Source organism: Salvelinus alpinus, chromosome 1 (genome assembly GCF_045679555.1).
Source record: "Salvelinus alpinus chromosome 1, SLU_Salpinus.1, whole genome shotgun sequence".
NCBI classification, from domain to species: Eukaryota; Metazoa; Chordata; class Actinopteri; order Salmoniformes; family Salmonidae; genus Salvelinus; species Salvelinus alpinus.
In genome coordinates this window covers 74105529-74124229 of record NC_092086.1, presented here as the reverse complement: position 1 = coordinate 74124229, position 18701 = coordinate 74105529, and the positions used below count along the sequence as shown (strand labels likewise).

The window sequence follows — 18701 nt, the reverse complement described above, 5'->3', positions numbered from 1 at the left end:
ACAGGCACAGACTGTGTGTGGAAAATTAGTGAAGGCTGAGACTCTCTCCAATACAACCCAACATTGCAGAGTTATGTGCATCCTTTCAAGCACACCCTTCTCATTAACCTGTGGTGAGTTATTCAACATTTTTGATGAACAAATAAAGTTTTATAATTTATGGCTAAATAAAGAGCAAAATTATTGATTTTTATTATATTATTATTTGTGCCATAGTCCTATCAGAGCTCTTTGTCACTTCCCACAAGCCGGGTTGTGACAAACTCACACTCATTCTTATGTTTAATAAATGTATCATATAATGTGTGTGTGGCAGGCTTACAATGATGGCAAAAAACAACATTTGAGAGTGTGCTGACCTTGGTGCTAGAGGGGGTACACAGCTGGAGGTTGAATGTTTGAAGGGGTACGGGACTATAAAAAGTTTGGGAACCACTGCACCAGAGCATTACTTTGTATGTTACTGAGACTCATACTGTAGTTTCAGAGTAGGGGATTAGGGGTTGAGAAGGGAACAGGTAATCGATTCACATACACAGCCTCTGACTTCACACATAAATAATGATACAATTATTTTAAAAACATTTTAGCAACCAAGCTTTGCTATCAAAGATAAATGTAGTGCAAACTATGCCCTCACCTCTCATAAAAAAAACACTGTATCTAGTACTAACTCACTATGCTGTTTGTTAAATGAAATATACCGACTTTTTGCTGTCTAGCTAAAGTATACGTGAATAGAGAGACTCTTTTGGAGGGCTTTTTCCATTGTGATCCAGTGCCCCAGTCTTGTGAGTTGTTGTTGTTTTTGTTTAGTGCAACGGGTGGGCAGTGCTTCTCTGCCCTGTGATTGGTTGCTGTGGCAGTCTCTGTGACAGTAAGTAGGACGTGTAGATGTCTGCTCTCCTCTGGTTTGCTGTTTTTTTCGTGTTATACTGCTCTCCTCTTCTCTTTATCTGTCTCTCTCTCCCTCCCTCCTCTCTCTCTCTGACTGTCCGCCCAGGGTTAGGAGAAGAGGGAATTGTGTGTGTGAGTGAGGAGCACGGAGACCACGGTGCTAAGAGCCAGAGGGAAAACAAGGGGTCGAAGGTCAACGCTGGAGCTGACAGCTGCATGGAGGGAATAAAAAAATAGAATCTTATGAAGGGTAGAATAGAAGGTCAGATGAGAAAGAAGAGAACCCCGGTGGTTTTGGTATCAAATAAAACATTTTGGTGGTACTTTACATTATGATTCCGAAATAACCAGGCATTACTTAAAAAGTAGACGGTAAAATGGTAACAATACAGTATTAATGATTTACGTGCTTGTTTCTTGAAGATTGATTTGTATTAATCTTGTATTTGATTAACAAGTAGTTACCAATTGTGTTGTATAAGTGGGTCGTTCCACCAATTTGGTGAATTTGGTGAAAAATTACTTTTAATTTCACCTAATTTTAACATTCTATAATAATGTTCAACTTTTTTTTTTAAAGAGAAAAAAAAGACTATAGTACAGTAAGTGCCAAATAAAGTAACAGGGTTGATCGTAACAGGGTTGACGATTTTATCTGAAATCAACCATAAATCCCCTTGTGACAGTGGAAATGGACGCTTGTGTGCAACAGAGCAGGGCAATTGAATGCAAGCTTCATAATTATTCTTTTTTAAGACTAGAACCAGCTCACCTGCTTTTATGGTATGATTTGACTATTAGATGTTCACTCTTTCTTTAGAATAGTTTTTTTCAAAGGAATAGTTTCACCATATTAAAACAAGAGTACATGAAACAGGGTTGACCTTAAAATAAGGGTCAGTGTTTTACCTTCAAATTAATTACTAATGACATTTTTAGAAATGACTTTGCTAAAGCAACAAAATAACTAGGGCTTTACAATCATTGTGACAATTTTGAGAAATGCAGGGCTTAAGTGGATTAAAATCTTCCAGGATGTCATAGAGGGTGAACTGAGAAAATGCTGGATTTTGGAACTTTAGGAAGTCTTTATCCATATTAAAAATGGATTTATTGAATTCTCCATGTGGTCTATATTAAAGGGCACTTCACTGAATATAACAGGCTTTTAAAAGTAAATAATGGTGCCCAATTTCTTCTTAAAATATCAAAGGGACGCAAAAGGCAATCATTTTGTGGAACGACCCAAGAACAAGAAAGTACCATTGATACCACATCATTTCCTAGTAAATAACAAGTTAATACCAGTGGAAAAAGTACTATAAATACTGGAAAACAATATTTTAAAAATACTGTAAAATGTAACTTTCTAACGCATCTCTGATCAGAAAGGGAATGCTCCTCCAAGTCGTGAACTGGTTGTCTTTGTAACAGGGCATCTCTATTCTATAATTAGGAGATAATACTGTACTATCCCCTACTTTTCTTGTAGCTATGGTTTAGTGAGTTGTAAACCATGAGATGGGCGGCATGGGCCACATGAAGTCAACACACTCCTGAGGCAATATATGTTAGAATCAACTTTGGCAGCGATTACATCTGTGAGTTTTTCTGGGTCAGTCTGTAAGAGCTTTGCACACCTGGATTGTACAATATTTGCAATTTTTTTTTTTTTTTTTAATTCTTCAAGTTGGTTTTTAATCATCTCTAGACAGCCATTTTCAAGTCTTGCCCTAGATTTTCAAGCTGATTTAAGTCTAAACTAACTAGGCCAATCAGGAACATTCAATGTCCTGTTGGTAAGCAACTCCAGTGTACAGTATATTTGGCCTTGTGTTTTAGGCTATTGTCCTGCTGAAAGGTGAATTCATCTTCCAGTGTCGGGGAGCTGTTCTTGTTTATTAATGTTCTGTATTATGTCATGTTTCATGTTCTGTGTGGACCCCAGGAAGAGTAGCTGCTGCTTTCGCAACAGCCGATGGAGATCCTAATAAAATACCAAATACCAAAGCAGACTGAACCAGGTTTTGCTCTATAAATTTGCTTGTGCTTAGCACCACTCCAGCTGACGCTTGGCATTACGTTTCTTTTTTATCCTGGAAAAAACTACCCAGTCCTTAATGATTACAAGCACACCCATAACATGATACAGCCACCACTATGCTTGAAAATATGGAGAGTAGTACTCAGTAATGTGTTGTAATGGATTTGCCCCGAACATAACACTTTGTAATCGGAACAAAAAGTAAATTGCTTTGCCACATTTTTTTGCAGTACTAGCTTAGTGCCTTGTTGCAAACAGGATGATTGTTTTGGAATATTTTATTCTGTACAGGTTTCCTTCTTTTCCCTTTGTCAATTAGGTTAGTAATGTGGAGTAACTACAATGTTGTTGGGTCAGTTTTCTCCTATCACAGACATTCAACTGTTTTAAAGTCCCCAAATGGCCTAATGGTGAACTCCGTGAGTGGTTGGTTTCCATCCTCTCTGACATCCGAGTTAGGAAGGACGCCTGTATCTTTGTAGTGACTGGGTGTATCGATACACCATCCAAAGTGTAATTAAAACTTCACCATGCTCAAAGGGATATTCAATGTCTGCTTTTTTTTACCCACGTACTAATAGGTGCACTTCTTTGCGAGGCAGTGGAAAACCTCCCTGGTCTTTGTGGTTGAATCTGTGTTTGAAATTCACTGCTCGACTGAGGGATCTTACAGATAATTGTATGTGTCACAGATGGTTGGTGGCACCTTAATTGAGGAGGACGGGCTTGTGGTATTGGCTGGAGTGGAATGAGTGGAATGGTATCAAATACATGGTTTCCCTTCCATTTGCTCTTTTCCAGCCATTGTTATGATACGTTCAAAAATCATGTTAAACACTATTATTGCACACAAAGTGAGTCCATGCAACCTATTATGTGACTTGTTAAGCACATTTTTACTCCGGAACTTATTTAACCTTGCCATAACAAGGAGTTTAATATTTATTGACTCAAGACATTTCAGCTTTTCATTTTGACATTATGGGGTGTTGTGTGACACAAACTCTCAATTTAAAACATTTTTAATTCAGGCTGTAACAATAAAATTTGGAAAAAGTCAAGGGGTGTGCATACTTTCTGAAGGCACTGTAAGTACCTTCAAAATTAAGACTGAGTATGTGCCCACTGTACAGTGCGTGGGATCAATACATTTTCAATTCAGTCTATTGAAATTTAATTGACCCCAACTCTCGTACATTGTACTTCCTTTTTTCTTTGCCAAATTCCCAGATTATGCTGAAATCCTGATTTGAGGATTACATTTTTCTTGCTTATTCCCTTCTGATTCCGATAATCTTCCAACCGGGATTTCTGTAAAACCTGGGAATTTTTGGACAGTTAACGGAATTTTGCAACCCTAGTCACTGTTATAGTAATTTTTCTTCATTGAACCTATTGAGATGGGAAACATGTTTGTTATGAAGTTGCTCTTTATGACAGAATGGTACAATTAGGTGAAATAAATGTATTTTTAACAAAATTACACTACCTTAAAGGCAGTATTCGTAGAATGACCCATATTATTTATTAGCACTGTATAGATGTGAGAGGATGATGTGTGTTTACCTCGACAGCTCTTGCCATCCATCTGCAGCATCCCAGTCACACAGCTACACATAGCTCCCATCCCTTTACTGGTGCAGATCTGCTCACAGCCTCCGTTACCCACCTCACACCAGTCCGACTCTAATATGCACACATAAACACAAAATTATTCAATCACACACATACTAGTATTTACACAAACATAATGCATGCAGATGTTGCAGTTGGACATCAGACACAGACAATACACACTCATACATTAAGGTAACGTGTCTGTATCACATACACACACTAGGGCAACACTGATGTGTACCTCGCCTTCTGATGGGTCCTACAGTGAGGATCTGCTCCTTGTGATCGCTGTAGTCTGAGTACATTCTCCTGTTGTGGGGACAGTTCTACACACACACACACACACACACACACACACACACACACACACACACACACACACACACACACACACACACACACACACACACACACGTGATAAGGTGGAATAACGTAGCCATTGTAAGCTTAGCCATTGTATTAACACTTTTGTACAGTTTCCTGGACAGATTAAAGTAGTTCCTGATGTAATATGAACCTGTGTTCAGTGGTCACCACCATGTTCAGTGTGCAGCGTTCAGGATCTCCTCACCACTTTGCAGGCATTGGTCTCGTGGTCACACAGTGACACGTCACAGTGGAGGTGGACCTCACTGTAGTCCCCGATGAACTTGAAGACGGTGACGTGGAAGCGACAGGTGAGGGACACCCCGTTCTCAGCCATGCCGATGGTGTTGTCCTTGACGTTGGGACAACTTTGGAACAGAGAAGGAGAAGTTAGTGTGGTCCTTTCCTTTGTTGTCTTACAGTATCCTACAGCCAGGATTTCTGGAAAACCTGGGAACTTTGGGTGTCACGACTTCCGCCGAAGTTGGTCCCTCTCCTTGTTCGGGCGGTGTTCGGCGGTCGACGTCACCGACCTTCTAGCCATCGCTGATCCATTTTCCATTGGTTTTGTCTCATCTTCCATCACACCTGGTTTCAATCCCATCAATTACATGTTGTGTATTTAACCCTCTGTTTCCCCTCATGTCTTTGTCGGTGATTGTTTGTTGTATGTTTTGTGCAAGTCATGTTCTGGTGTGCGACGGGTTTTGTACCCTTTTATATTGTTTTTTGTATATATTGGTTTTCTGAGTTTTTTTGTATTTATTAAACTGCTCCGTTTATACCAAGTTCACTCTCCTGCGCCTGACTTCCCTGCCACCAGCACGCACCCATTACATTGGGAAAGTTGCAATAATTTCCCGAGCCTAATAATGGATAGGGTGCTGTTTTGGCTGTAGGTGTTGAGCCTACCCTCTCTCTATGAGGACGTAGCGGAGGTGGTCGTTGCTGTAGCGGGACGGCGTGGCCCAGCACATATTGACGATGAGGATGAGCTGATCCTCGTCGGCCCCCTCCACAAACACCCCCACAAAGATGACGTCCCCTGTGCTCAGGACCACCTCGCCCTCGCGGTATGGCTGGCGGTACGAGGAGTTCTTGTACAGCGCCATCTTAGTGATGAAGTTTCCTTCCTGGGTGGGGAGGGTGAGGTTGATAACACTGGAGAGAGGGACAGAGAGAGAAAGCGAGAGGGAGGTTGGGAGAGAGAGAGAGATAAGGTGGGGGGGAGATGGAGAGAGGGACGTCAGGGAATGTGCAATCTCTTGTCTCCTTGTCCAATGTGACATGGCACATACTGTATATCTATCGTTCACATAAATGTATAGATATAAAACCAAACTAAATGCATATTTCAGACTACATTTCATCATGTAGGGTTGCAAAATTCTGTTAACTTTCCCAAAATTCCCAGGTTTCCCAGAAAACCTTATTCAAGTATTCTAGATTTCCTGCTAATTCCCTTCTGATTCTGGGAATCTTACAATTGGGATTTCTGGAAAACCTGGGAATTTTGGGAAAATTTGCAACCCTAGTGTTGAGAAAAAGAAGGTCCTCTAACCTGAGCATGGGCTTGAGCACAGTCTCCAAGGATATCTTGATGTCTAGCTCGTAGGCGCAGGTAAACTCCACGTTGATTGTCTTGTCCCTGGTGATGATGTTGCCTGTGTTGTTCACACTCTCAATCCACACCGTGTTCTTGTACATGATGTGTGTGCCGTTGGACTGGTAGAAAATAAAATGTTCACATTTTGAAGATAGAAATTCCAGACAATAACCATCATTACAGTAGGTATAGTATGACTATTGATCTGGGAAGAGATTTCACTAGTAACATGGAGCCCTACTGGCAATTTGGATACACTGCAAAAAGTGAAATCTAAGCAAGCCTAAATACACTGTATATACAAAAGTATGTGGACACCCCTTCAAATTAGTGGATTCGGTTATTTCAGCCACACCAGTTGCTGACAGGTGTATAAAATCGAGCACACAGCCATGCAATCTTCATAGACAAACATTGGTCGTAGAATGCCCTTACTGAAGAGCTCAGTGATTTTCAACGTGGCACCGTCATAGGATGCCATCTTTCCAACAAGTCAGTTTGTCAAATTTCTGCCCTGCTAGAGCTGCCCTGGTTAACTGTAAGTGCTGTTATTGTGAAGTGGAAACGTTTAGGGGCAACAACGGCTTACTCGCGAAGTGGTAGGCCACACAAGCTCACAGAATGGGATTGCCGAGTGCTGAAGCAAGTAGCGTGTAAAAATTGTCTGTCATCGGTTGCAACACTCACTACCGCGTTCCAAACTACCTCTGGAAGAAACGTCAGCACAAGAACTGTTCGTCGGGAGCTTCATGAAATGGGTTTCCATGGCCAAGCAGCCGTACACAAGCCTAAGATTACCATGAGCAATGACAAGCGTTGTCTGGAGTGGTGTAAATCTCACCTCTATAGGACTCTGGTGTGATGAATCACGCTTCACCATCTGCCAGTCCCGACGGACAAATCTGGGTTTGGCTGATTCCAGGAGAACGCTGCTTGCCCCAATGCATAGTGCCAAGTGTAAAGTTTGGCGGAGGATGAATAATGGTCTGGGGCTGTTTTTCATGGTTTGGGCTAGGCCCATTAGTTCCAGTGAAGGTAAATCTTAATGCTACAGCATACAATGACATTCTAGATTAATCTGTGCTTCCAACTTTGTGGCAACAGTTTGTGGAAGGCCCTTTCCTGTTTCAGCATGACAATGCCCCCGTGCACAAAGCGAGGCCCTAACAGAAATGGTTTGTCGAGATCGGTGTGGAAGAACTTGACTGGCCTGCACAGAACCCTGACCTCAACCCCATCGAACACCTTTGGGATGAATTGGAATGCCGGCTGCGAGCCATGCCTAATCGCCCAACATCAGTGACCGACCTCCCTAATGCTCATGGCTGAATGGAAGCAAGTCCACGCAGCAATGTTCCAACATCAAGTGGAACGCCTTCCCAGAAGAGTGGAGGCTGTTATAGCAGCAAAGGGGGGACCAACTCCATATTAATGAGTTTGGAATGAGATGTTCAGCAAGCAGGTGTCCACATAATGTTGGTCAAGTAGAGTATCTTCTATTGAGTGATAAAAAAAAAGATATATATTTTTTTTACCAAGTAAGTTATCTAATGTCATTAGCAGATAATTTACCTGTATTAAGCCTTTACCTGTATTAAGCCTTTTTTAGGTTAAAATAAGCAAACCTATCTGTCAATAACATTAGCTCATTTAGCTTTGCATGAAAAAACTAGGGGAAAAAAACAAATTTTAAGAGATTTATCACTCAATATAAGATATTTAGGCTTACTTAGATTTCACTTTTTTGCAGTGTAGGAGGACAGATCTACCCTATTGGCTATACGGATTATAGCAGTTTCTCACCAGGAGAATGGAGCTCTATTAGCCCTGAGTCACAAGACTAAGACGTGTTCGCCACCCGTAGGTGGAAGTAGCACTCTAACCACTAATCCAGAATCAGATATTTTTTCATCCCGCTAATGATTACAGTTCTGATTAAAGGTAGACTAATCTGACTATAGATCTGTGGCTACCTGTCTGATAGAGCCACACTGTTCCTTTGTGTTGTTTATGTGGAAGGAGACCACTGATACAGGGACAGATATATTATCACACCCCTATTGATAAAGGTTAGAATTGAAAAATGATCCACTGACCCTGAATCTGTGGTTAATTACCTGTACAATGGAGCCGCAATGGCCCTTGGTGTTGTTGATGTGGAAGGAGATGAAGTCCTCTCCCTCAATGCCGGGGCAGTACTGGTCGTTGATCCTCACGTCCTCACGCTCGAAGCCCAGCTGGAAGAGCTTACACTTGGAGATGGACACCTCCATCTGGGCGTGCTTACATGTCACCTCCGCCTGGATTATGTCATCCTCGCCTGGCAGGAAAACACAGGGCTTGAGAATCATAAGAATACTGTAGCTACCCAGTATTCTGTTTCTAGACTTGGCCTTAAGTCGTGTTCAAACGGTTTACTTCCATTTCATGCCTAGTGAACACAACCCAGGTATTTCTTGTAAGAGATTTGATCAAAATGAGACCGAGTAGGATAAATAAATGACTGAGATAAAAAAAAAGACATTTCTACATTTGTCTCTATTCTTGTCTAGCCCTAACAATCAATCCCCCCCACCCTGGCTCACCCCCTTCTCTCGACCCCCCCCACTCACCACCAGCGTTGTTGGGCAGCTCAGGGCAGCCACACAGGTCTCCCCCGTTCTCCTGCTCACACGTGTTGTTGGTGCAGATCTCTCCTGCGCAAGGGTCGTAGATCCATTCTGCTAAAGACAGATCCAGGAACAATGTTAGCTGTCACACCACTAACACTCACCCATGAGAACACAACTGAACTGACTGTCATTCTTGAATAGCCTGATGCTCAGTTTAGAGAAACATAAATCAACGGACACCAACGCATGCTCAAAGTTTTGGATCCACACCCAAGTAATTAATTGACCCCACAGCTACACCTCAGTTAACTGTGTATCATCTGCGTAACAATGAAAGCCATAACCATTGCATAACGTGTTTTGTGTTTTACATCGCCGTCTGGTAGCATGTGTAGGAAGAACAATAACAGACCTACCCCTGCGGAACTCTGTATGTTACCTTAAAGTAGGGGTATTCAAATCTTACCCTACAAGATCCAGAGTACTGATGGTTTTCTGTCCTACCTGATAATTTAATTGCGCACACCTCCCAGCTAACAAAAAAAAATTCCCACAACTTTGGAGAATGTTCCCTTTAGAGTCTCATTAGGTCATTACCTAATATTTTCATATGAATCTTCCAGTGATGTGCAAGGACTGTTTCCCAGAGACCATTCCCTTAATGTCAAACGGAACTTGCCCAGAACATGGTTACCATGTTCTCAGAATATTCAATATTAATGTTGTAGACACTTTTCATTGGAACGTTGTAAGAACATTCATGTGTCTTGTTTTCTGAGGGTTAGGATAATATTCCATCAACGTCAGAACCAAACATACATAGAACATGGTTGTGACGTTCTCGGAATATAAGATATGGATGTTCTAGACACGTTTCGTGGGAACGTTGAAAGAACATTCCTGTGTTCAAAACATAGTACGTTCTGTCAAGGTCCTCTGGAGTTTTTTGTCTAGTTCCCAGCTTGTTCAGAGGGACGTCCCTAAATATGTTTTTAGGACTTCGCCTGATGGTCCCAAAGAAACCAAAACTAAACATGTTTCTTTACACACCACCTCTTTTTACTTTTCCGAGCCAATCAAAGCCCAGATTGGTGAACCACTGATCCATTCATAACTCTTTGTCTGTTGGCAAGGTCAGGGACACCCACACATAAACAGTGTTTTTAACATACAATGTTTTGAACTTACATATTTGCAGGGCCAGATTAAGGCAGGGGCTTACCGGGGCTGAGGCCCCTCGGCCCAGGCTCAAGAGGAAACAAAAATATATAGAATAATAATAAAGGAAATATATACTGTATATATTATATATGTAGTGTATACTTAAGTGATAATCCCCGAGAAGCCGGTGTTTGGGGGATATTTTCGGCACAGTTGTTACCGTGCCAATATATCCTCCAAACACAGGAATCGAGGGCATTATCACTTATATACAACAGGTTACCAACATGTTTAAATAATGATTGACATATTTTTATTAAAAACGTTATTCCCAAAATATAGTCCCGAAACAAATCTAGGGTTGCTACCCAAGCCAGCTGGTTGTTCGTTCTATAGGTTCGCGACCCAGTCATTCAGTCTTTTTGTTCTGTATCTATGGACGCGACCCAGTCGTTCATTCTAAATGTTGCTTGCTAGCTAGCCAACTACGGCTAACTTACAGTCACGTCAAACAAAGCAGACAGAATAACAACAGTAGCTGCATTTGTTTAAGCTGTTTTCTAGTCACATTTATTTGGACAATGAGCTAATGAGGCACGATTTCGCCTGGCATAGAAAATGTGCTCTCTCTTTAGGACACTGTTGTTCAGAGGAGTTCGCCTCTGCACAACACAATAACTTCAAACTGAAGCTGGAAAGACTCCAAACTAGCTGCACTTCGTTTCGTTTTACCTTTTTTCAATTGACATTTCTTTGTATATATCCATAAAATGATGCCAGCTCATTCATGATTTCGACAGGCTGAAAAACACTGCCTGCCTCTCTCTCTCGTCCCGACTCTTACAGGTTCATCACTATGGGACAGTTGAAGATCACATTTGAATATTGAAACAATGTTGCAAATGTCAGAGAGACAGACAGCAAGGTTTATATAAATTTCCGCTGTTGAAAACTAAATGTTAGTCTAAAAGAAATGTGAGATAATGACTAGATGCTTTTTACAGTGGAGATCAAGTTTATAACTTCCCTGCCTGAGCTGATGAGACAGTGGATTGCACAGTCAGATGGAACAAAGTAAATAGGCATTTTAACGTCATAGATTTAGCCGGTGGTATCTTGTGGAATAGACACCGGCTGGAATTTTAAATGGGCTTTTAACCAATCAGCATTCAGGATTAGACCCACCCGTTCTATAAACATATATATATAGTACCAATCAAAAGTTTGGCCACGCCTACCCATTCAAGGGTTTGTCTTTATTTTTTACTTCTTTCTACATTGTAGAATAATAGTGAACATATCAAAACTATGAAATAACACATGGAATCCTGTAGTAACCAAAAAAGTGTTAAACAAATCAAAATATATTTTATATTCGAGATTCTTCAAAGTAGCCACCCTTTGCCTTGATGACAGCTTTACACACTCTTGGCATTCTTTCAACCAGCTTCATGAGGTAGTCACTTGGAATGCATTTCAATTAACATGTGTGCCTTCTTAAAAGTAAATGTGTGGAATTTCTTTCCTTCTTAATTCGTTTGAGCCAATAAGTTGTGTTTTGACAATGTAGGGGGTTATACAGAAGATACAGTAGCCTTATTTGGTAAAGACCATATTATGGCAAGAACAGCTCAAATAAGCAAAGAGAAACGACAGTCCATCATTACTTTAAGACATGAAGGTCAGTTAATGCGGAACATTTCAAGAACTTTGAAAGTTTCTTCAAGTGCAGTCGTAAAAACCATCAAGCGCTGTTGATGAAACTGGCTCTTATGAGGACCGCCACAGAAAAGGAAGACCCAGAGTTACCTCTGCTGCAATTAACTTGAAGTTCATTAGAGTTAACTGCATCTCAGATTGTAGAGCAAATAAATGCTTCACAGAGTTCAAGTAACAGACACGTCTCATCATCAACTGTTCAGAGGAGACTGCGTAAATCAGGCCTTCATGGTCGAATTGCTGCAAAGAAACCACAACTAAAGGACACCAATAAGAAGAAGAGACTTGCTTGGGCCAAGAAACATGAGCAACGAACATTAGATAGGTGGAAATCTGACCTTTGGTCTGATGAGTCCAAATTTGAGATTTTTGGTTCCAACATATGTGTCTTTGTAAGACATGGAGTAGGTGAACGGAGGATCTTTGCATGTGTGGTTCCCACTGTGAAGCATGGAGGAGGAGGTGGGATAGTGTGGGGGTGCTTTGCTGGTGACACTGTCTGTGATGTATTTAGAATTCAAGGCACACTTAACCAGCATGGCTACCACAGCATTCTGCAGCAATACGCCATCCCATCTGGTTTGAGCTTAGTGGGACTATGTGGGACTATGTTTTTCAACAGGACAATGACCCAAAACACCTCCAGGCTGTGTAAGGGCTATTTGACCAAGAAGGGGTGATGGAGTGCTGCATCAGATGACCTGGCCTCCATAATCACCCGACCTCAACCAAATTAAGATGGTTTGGGATGAGTTGGAACACAGAGTGAAGAAAAAGCAGCCAACAAGTGCTCAGCATATCATGAAGCTGTTTGAAAGAATGCCAAGAGTGTGCAAAGCTGTCATCAAGGCAAAGGGTGGTTACTTTGAAGAATCTAAAATATAACACTTTATTGGTTACTAAATGATTACATATGTGTTATTTCATAGTTTTGACATCTTCACTATTATTCTACAATGTAGAAAATGGTACATATAAAGAAAAACCCTTGAATGAGTAGGTGTGTCCACTGTGTAAACTTCATAATAAATAAATGTGACTGGTCAATTGTGTGAGTTATCCAACCACAGGAGCCCACTCTCAATGTTTAAAATACACCAGAGAGCATCATTTTGCTACAGAGGATCAATAGTTTATAAAAAATAACTGTGGATTAAGTTATCACAAGCACATACAGGTATCTGCCAAAATAAAGGGAACACCAACAAAGTGTCTTGAAAGGCTACAAGAACAGCTTCAATGAGCCTTGGCATAGATTCTACAAGTGGTCTTAAACCTTGCCAGGAAAATGCACCCAACACCATAACATATACTTTGTATCCCTTGTTTACTCACGTGTTTCCTTTATTTTGGTAGTTACCGGTATGTCTACAATTGGGAAGGCAGCAGTTTGGGCAGCATGTGCACTAAATATACAGCTTCTTGCATTGTGGCCATAGACATTTAATCCATAGAAGGGTTTTATAACCTCTTACCTTGGCAATTTGACTGTTAAACTCATGGGTACACTAGCAATGGATGCCAGTCCTCCTGATTTGAATGGGAACTGTCATCTATAGATGCCAGTCCTCCTGACTTGAATGGGAACTGTCATCTATAGATGCCAGTCCTCCTGACTTGAATGGGAACTGTCATCTATAGATGCCAGTCCTCCTGACTTGAATGGGAGCTTTGACTGACTATGGTTGGTTGCGGCTGTCGGTATGCCTCTTTTGCAGATTTCAAAATACAATCGCGGGAAAATCGTACTGTTTGGAAAGCAAATGCCTACTGCTGGAAATACTAATCTTTGTACAACCAATAGATTTTCTTTTTCTCAACACCCAATTTTTTGCTAACAGCAGAAATGTTTTTCAAAGTAGCTCATCTTGAGATGGGCTAATGCCACGACGAGCGCATCGGCCATCCCCGTGAGTAGCCTACGGCTTCACCTTCATCATTAGGGGAGTCAGTGTGGCACTGGAAATGTTAGTTAGAAGCCTACTGTAGCATATATATATATATATATATATATATATATATATATATATATACACACACATATATATATATACACACACACACTGTATATATAATTTCTTAGTCTGGCCCTGCATATTTGACACACTTTGCCACAGAATTGTTAGCAGGGCTACCAGTCCCTGATTAGGAAAGAAAAGCAGTGGAGTTGCCTTCAAGATCCAGATTTGAATTTGAGGGCCTTAGTGTTCTGAAAATTCTTTATCATGTTTTATCAATATTCACCCTTGTACCTCCCCTTGTAACCCCTTTCCAGAAACCCATTCTCTCCTGCCAGTGGCGCCATGCCCCCATGACCGTCCCCATGCCTGTGCCCTTACAACAATTCTCCTGGGCAATCCACTTGGTGGTGAGCGTGCCTAGGGAGCGGCAGGCCTCGGCGTAGGCAGCCAGCGAGCCGCACACCTGGGCCTTGTGGTGGTTGTAGCAACCGTCCAGGTAGCAGGACTGGTAGAAGGGCCTGGGGTCCAGCAGGCCGTGGCAGGGCTGGAAGAAGCCCTTCATCTGGGTGAGCTTCTGGCACCCCTCCTCGCCCTGGAGGCCCAGCACAGCTGTGTTCTCACACGACTGGGCCAGCGCCATGTACTGGGTCTCATCACAGCTGAAGTGAGAGAGGGTGAAGAGATGGGAGGTAGAGGTAGAGTTTGGCAGATCCATCCATGCTTTTGAATGCATCAATGATACAATATGTTTCAACTAGCACCACTACATTCTCCATAAATCCTAGGAGATTCTGGACGTTGCTAAATAACCAGCAAACACATTTTTTAATGGCTTGGAGGAAGCAACAACACCATAGGGTGTTTTTTTTAAATATATTTTTTTTTAATAGAACTGTCACTTTAACCACTAACTGTCTATCTCTCCCATGCCCCCCCCCCCCCTTCCCCATGGCTCCTCTCCCCCTCACCTGTTCTGCATGCCATTGGTCTTCCAGCTCTGGGCCAGCTCCAGGGCGCTGATGGCCGGCTTCCCATGGGAGGTGATGTAGTCGTCAGTGGGGTCTCCGTTGAAGTTGCCGCAAAGGCCGCACACCTTACAAATAATAATACATGCTATTTTATAGCTCTCTTAGTTATTTTCTAAAACCCAAAGATGCTTCACAATAACCAAGTAATGTTCTACATAATTCTTACCTAATGTTCTCCAACCATAAGGGAAAACAACAACAAACCTTGTTTTGCAGCCGCTGGCCCATAGTGATGCTGAGCGTGTTGAAGCGGTTGTAGCGCACCTGGATGTCCTGCGGCGTGTCGATGACCAGGAAGCCCTCCGATGTGGAGACGCGCGTCATCAGGCCCGTGACAAAAGGCAACGACACAGGAGTGCCGTTCACCTGGTTGGGGGGAGGACAGGCTGTGAGATTCATGCACTCGTGGTCAGACTTTTTAAGTACACACACACAAATAATTGTATGATATATGTAACTATACACATGACTCACCATCCAACCTCAAACTAATAAAAACACCCACATTTCACATGTATTCTCTCCAAAATAAACAGATGATCGCGATGCAAAAATAAAATGCACCTGTTGACATCACCCCCACCCCAAATCATCTTCCTGCGGCCATGCACTCATCCATCCATCCAACCATCTAACCACCCTTTAATTCATCCATTAAATCTACCCTCAATCCCTCCCCATCACCTTCACGGTGCTCCCGGAGATCAGGATATTCTCCTCGTTAATATAGAGGTATGCATGGGAGATGGTGGTGAGGTTGGGCGTGCTCCACTTGTCGAAGTTTACGATGAGCTGAAAGGAGAGGTCAGGTAGCTTGTGGCAGTTGGTGGACAGCACGAAGGAGCAGGAGGCAGGCAGGCGGAGGGACGCCCCGTCAAAGGTCCTGAAGACACCGCCACCGGACGCCACGCAGTGCTGCAAGCGCTGGGTGAAGCAGCCGCGCACGCCATGGCGCAGGGCGCACTCCTCCTCGGTTTTGCAGCGGCGCGGGTCACACTGGATGAGATTACGGCCGATGCACTGGCAGCGCTTGGTGCAATCACTGTTCCAGAACAGCTGTTTTGGCTTGAGGAGGGATAGCAAGCGGGAGGGGGAAGGATACAAACTTAATGAACTAATTTTTTAAAATGTTGTTTTTAAATGCCTTTCCTTGCTCACAAAATAGATTTAAATCCCAATGGGATTTTACCTGTATAAATCAGTGGAGAAAAAAACTTCGCCTGCGCTACAGACGGCTCTATTGCTCTTCTAAGACACACCTACTCATTCAAGGATTTTTCTTTATTTTTACTATTTTCTACATTGTAGAATGTAGAAAATAGTAAAAATAAAGAAAAACCCATGAATGAGTAGGTGTGTCCAAACTTTTGACTGGTACTGTATGTATGTATATATATATGAAAAATCTGAAGGAAAAAATAATAATATATAAATATATCTACCCTCAATCATGTTTGAACTTTTAGGAAACATGCTGAGGATGTTTCAAAGCCATTGGCACCGTCAGACCAACTCCTTGAATGGCCTACTCCATGAAGTTTACACTTGTGTCTAAAAAACATAATTTTCCTCAACAGAAAAAGTAAAAAAAAATAGCTGGAGTGCGTCTTAAGTACTTTCTGTGTACTTTCACAAGCCATAATTGAAATCTTAAGCTAACTAGCTTGTCACGTGTATATGAATGTCTGTGGAGAGAGACTACTGTCTGTGTGACTGACTCACCTCATAGTACTTGCCGTCGTTGTAGCAGCCACAGTTCTGGGGCCGGATGCAACCCTTGCCATTGAGGACGTATCCCTGGTCACACTGGCAGCCCTCCACACAGTCTTGGGTGCACTCCCTCTGGCCGCGGGCTGGGGCGCACTGCGGTTGGCACACTGACATGCAGCTAGAGTAGTGGCTGTTGGCTGGGCACGTCAGCACTGGGGAAGGAGAAAGATAACATGTCTTTATATGGGTAACGAAAATGTGGGTTGCGTCCAAAATGGCACCCTACTCCTTATGTAGTGCGCTAGCATTATAGAGGGAATATGATGCCTTTGATTGAGACACAGACATGATGATTACATGATTCATTTACCTGGCATTGGTTCTCTGGACAGATTACAGTTTGGGTGCAAAGTGGAGGATAGATGCAGAATACATAAGAACAAACATAAAAATATCAGTTGGTTATTCATTTGACAGCGTAAAGCTGCTGCTTTGTGATTCATCTCTCCTTCCATCATATGACTGAGAACTCCATGTAACCTTGGTGAAAGTATCAGTTGTTATTGTTGGGCACTAACTTCGAAACTCCTGAGGGTATGGACATCTACTGAGTGAGAAAGGGGAGTGCAGAAAGTTTACATTTTGTAAGAACATGCTATTGTTAAATCTCATGTATCCTATGGAGAGGAGGAGGGCAATGGTTCTGGTTTCAGTCAACAGATAAGGTAGGACAGGCGTGAGTTGGGTGAGGAGTGAGGAATTTTGGCCGGTCAGATGAGTTCAGGTCAGATGAGGTGAGAAAGAACAGGCACCACTAAAGTCCTGTCTAGCAAACAGAGATGTATTGGTTGGAGGAGACTCAGCATAGGAGGAAGGTATAAATATATGTGCTTGTGTAAACATGTTTTGTCTTTGTAGCTGTTTGACCCAGTGGGTGAATAAACTTGGTTTGAGCTTTGACCAGTTGTCCGTTAGTTTTTCACTCTGTTTGTCAGAACCTAATATTATCTAATAGGCTATTACTACTGAGGAGTAGTTCCATGTAAGATAAGCCTCCACCTGGGCTGGAGAGAATTAAACTCAACTCAATCTACTTGATTCATGCCTCAATTATTATTGTGCTCACCACAGGGTGTGTCACTCCTCCAGCCTAACACACGCACTCCCTGGGTCTGGCATGTGCTGGTGTAGATCTGCAGCCAGTTGCAAATGGTCCCTGAGGCACCCTGGTCCAGGCATGTGTCCTGCAGGCAGTTCTGGTAGAAAAACGCCGGCGCCACCTTGCTGTGGCAGCGCGCAAACACACCGCCGCGGTCCACGATCAACCTGCACAGACGCACTGCCTCGGGCTCCACAAACAAGTACAGCTCCTCGCCCAGGTGGAATCGGATTCCTGTGTAACCCCCGCCATCAACATTGATTCCTCCTCCCTCACCATCTTGGGCCACGCCTTCCATGTAGGCGTCCGTGACGAGTAAAGGGGCATCGATGGCACCAAAGCCTCTCTCGACCAACCCACAACGTGGGCACGAGTCGCCACAGCCCACCTGGCAGAATGTGTCTTGCTCAGCCCAGGCCATGCCCCAGTTGGTGGTGGTGAGTGCGGGTGGAGAGGAAAGTGGCATGCCCTGGCACAGGCCGCAGGTGGCTTTGTAGAGGCGTCGAGGCAGCGTGAGCAGGAGCAGGGTGTTCCAGTCGAAGGCAACCTTCAGGCCAAAGTCCGTCTCCACCACCAGCTGCATGCCGAAAGTGAAGATATGGACCTTCCCCGGCCCCAGCTTCAAAGGCAGGTACAGACGTTCCTTATTCACCTGGGAGAGAGCATGGGAGAGTGAGTCATGACTGTTTGTGTGTGCGTGTGCGTGTGCGTGTGTGTGTGTGTGTGTGTGTGTGTGTGTGTGTGTGTGTGTGTGTGTGTGTGTGTGTGTGTGTGTGTGTGTGTGTGTGTGTGTGTGTGTGATATAACTAGCAAGTGTGAGT

The 18701-nt window shown here is 42.9% G+C and overlaps 1 protein-coding gene across 1 annotated transcript in view; it reads right to left on the bottom strand.

Moving 5' to 3' along the window:
- Window positions 1-206: 206 nt before the first annotated feature.
- The window catches only part of LOC139564401 (alpha-tectorin-like), a 67795-nt gene continuing 49300 nt past the window's right edge, over window positions 207-18701 (bottom strand). Inside the window, 15 exon segments of the mRNA XM_071383936.1 lie at window positions 207-1109; window positions 4508-4627; window positions 4800-4884; window positions 5130-5292; window positions 5837-6085; window positions 6486-6649; window positions 8648-8850; window positions 9143-9253; window positions 14275-14642; window positions 14937-15076; window positions 15216-15377; window positions 15696-16076; window positions 16734-16933; window positions 17848-18064; window positions 18215-18532. Coding sequence (XP_071240037.1) covers window positions 1006-1109; window positions 4508-4627; window positions 4800-4884; window positions 5130-5292; window positions 5837-6085; window positions 6486-6649; window positions 8648-8850; window positions 9143-9253; window positions 14275-14642; window positions 14937-15076; window positions 15216-15377; window positions 15696-16076; window positions 16734-16933; window positions 17848-18064; window positions 18215-18532 — 2985 coding nt within the window. The 3' untranslated portion in view covers window positions 207-1005.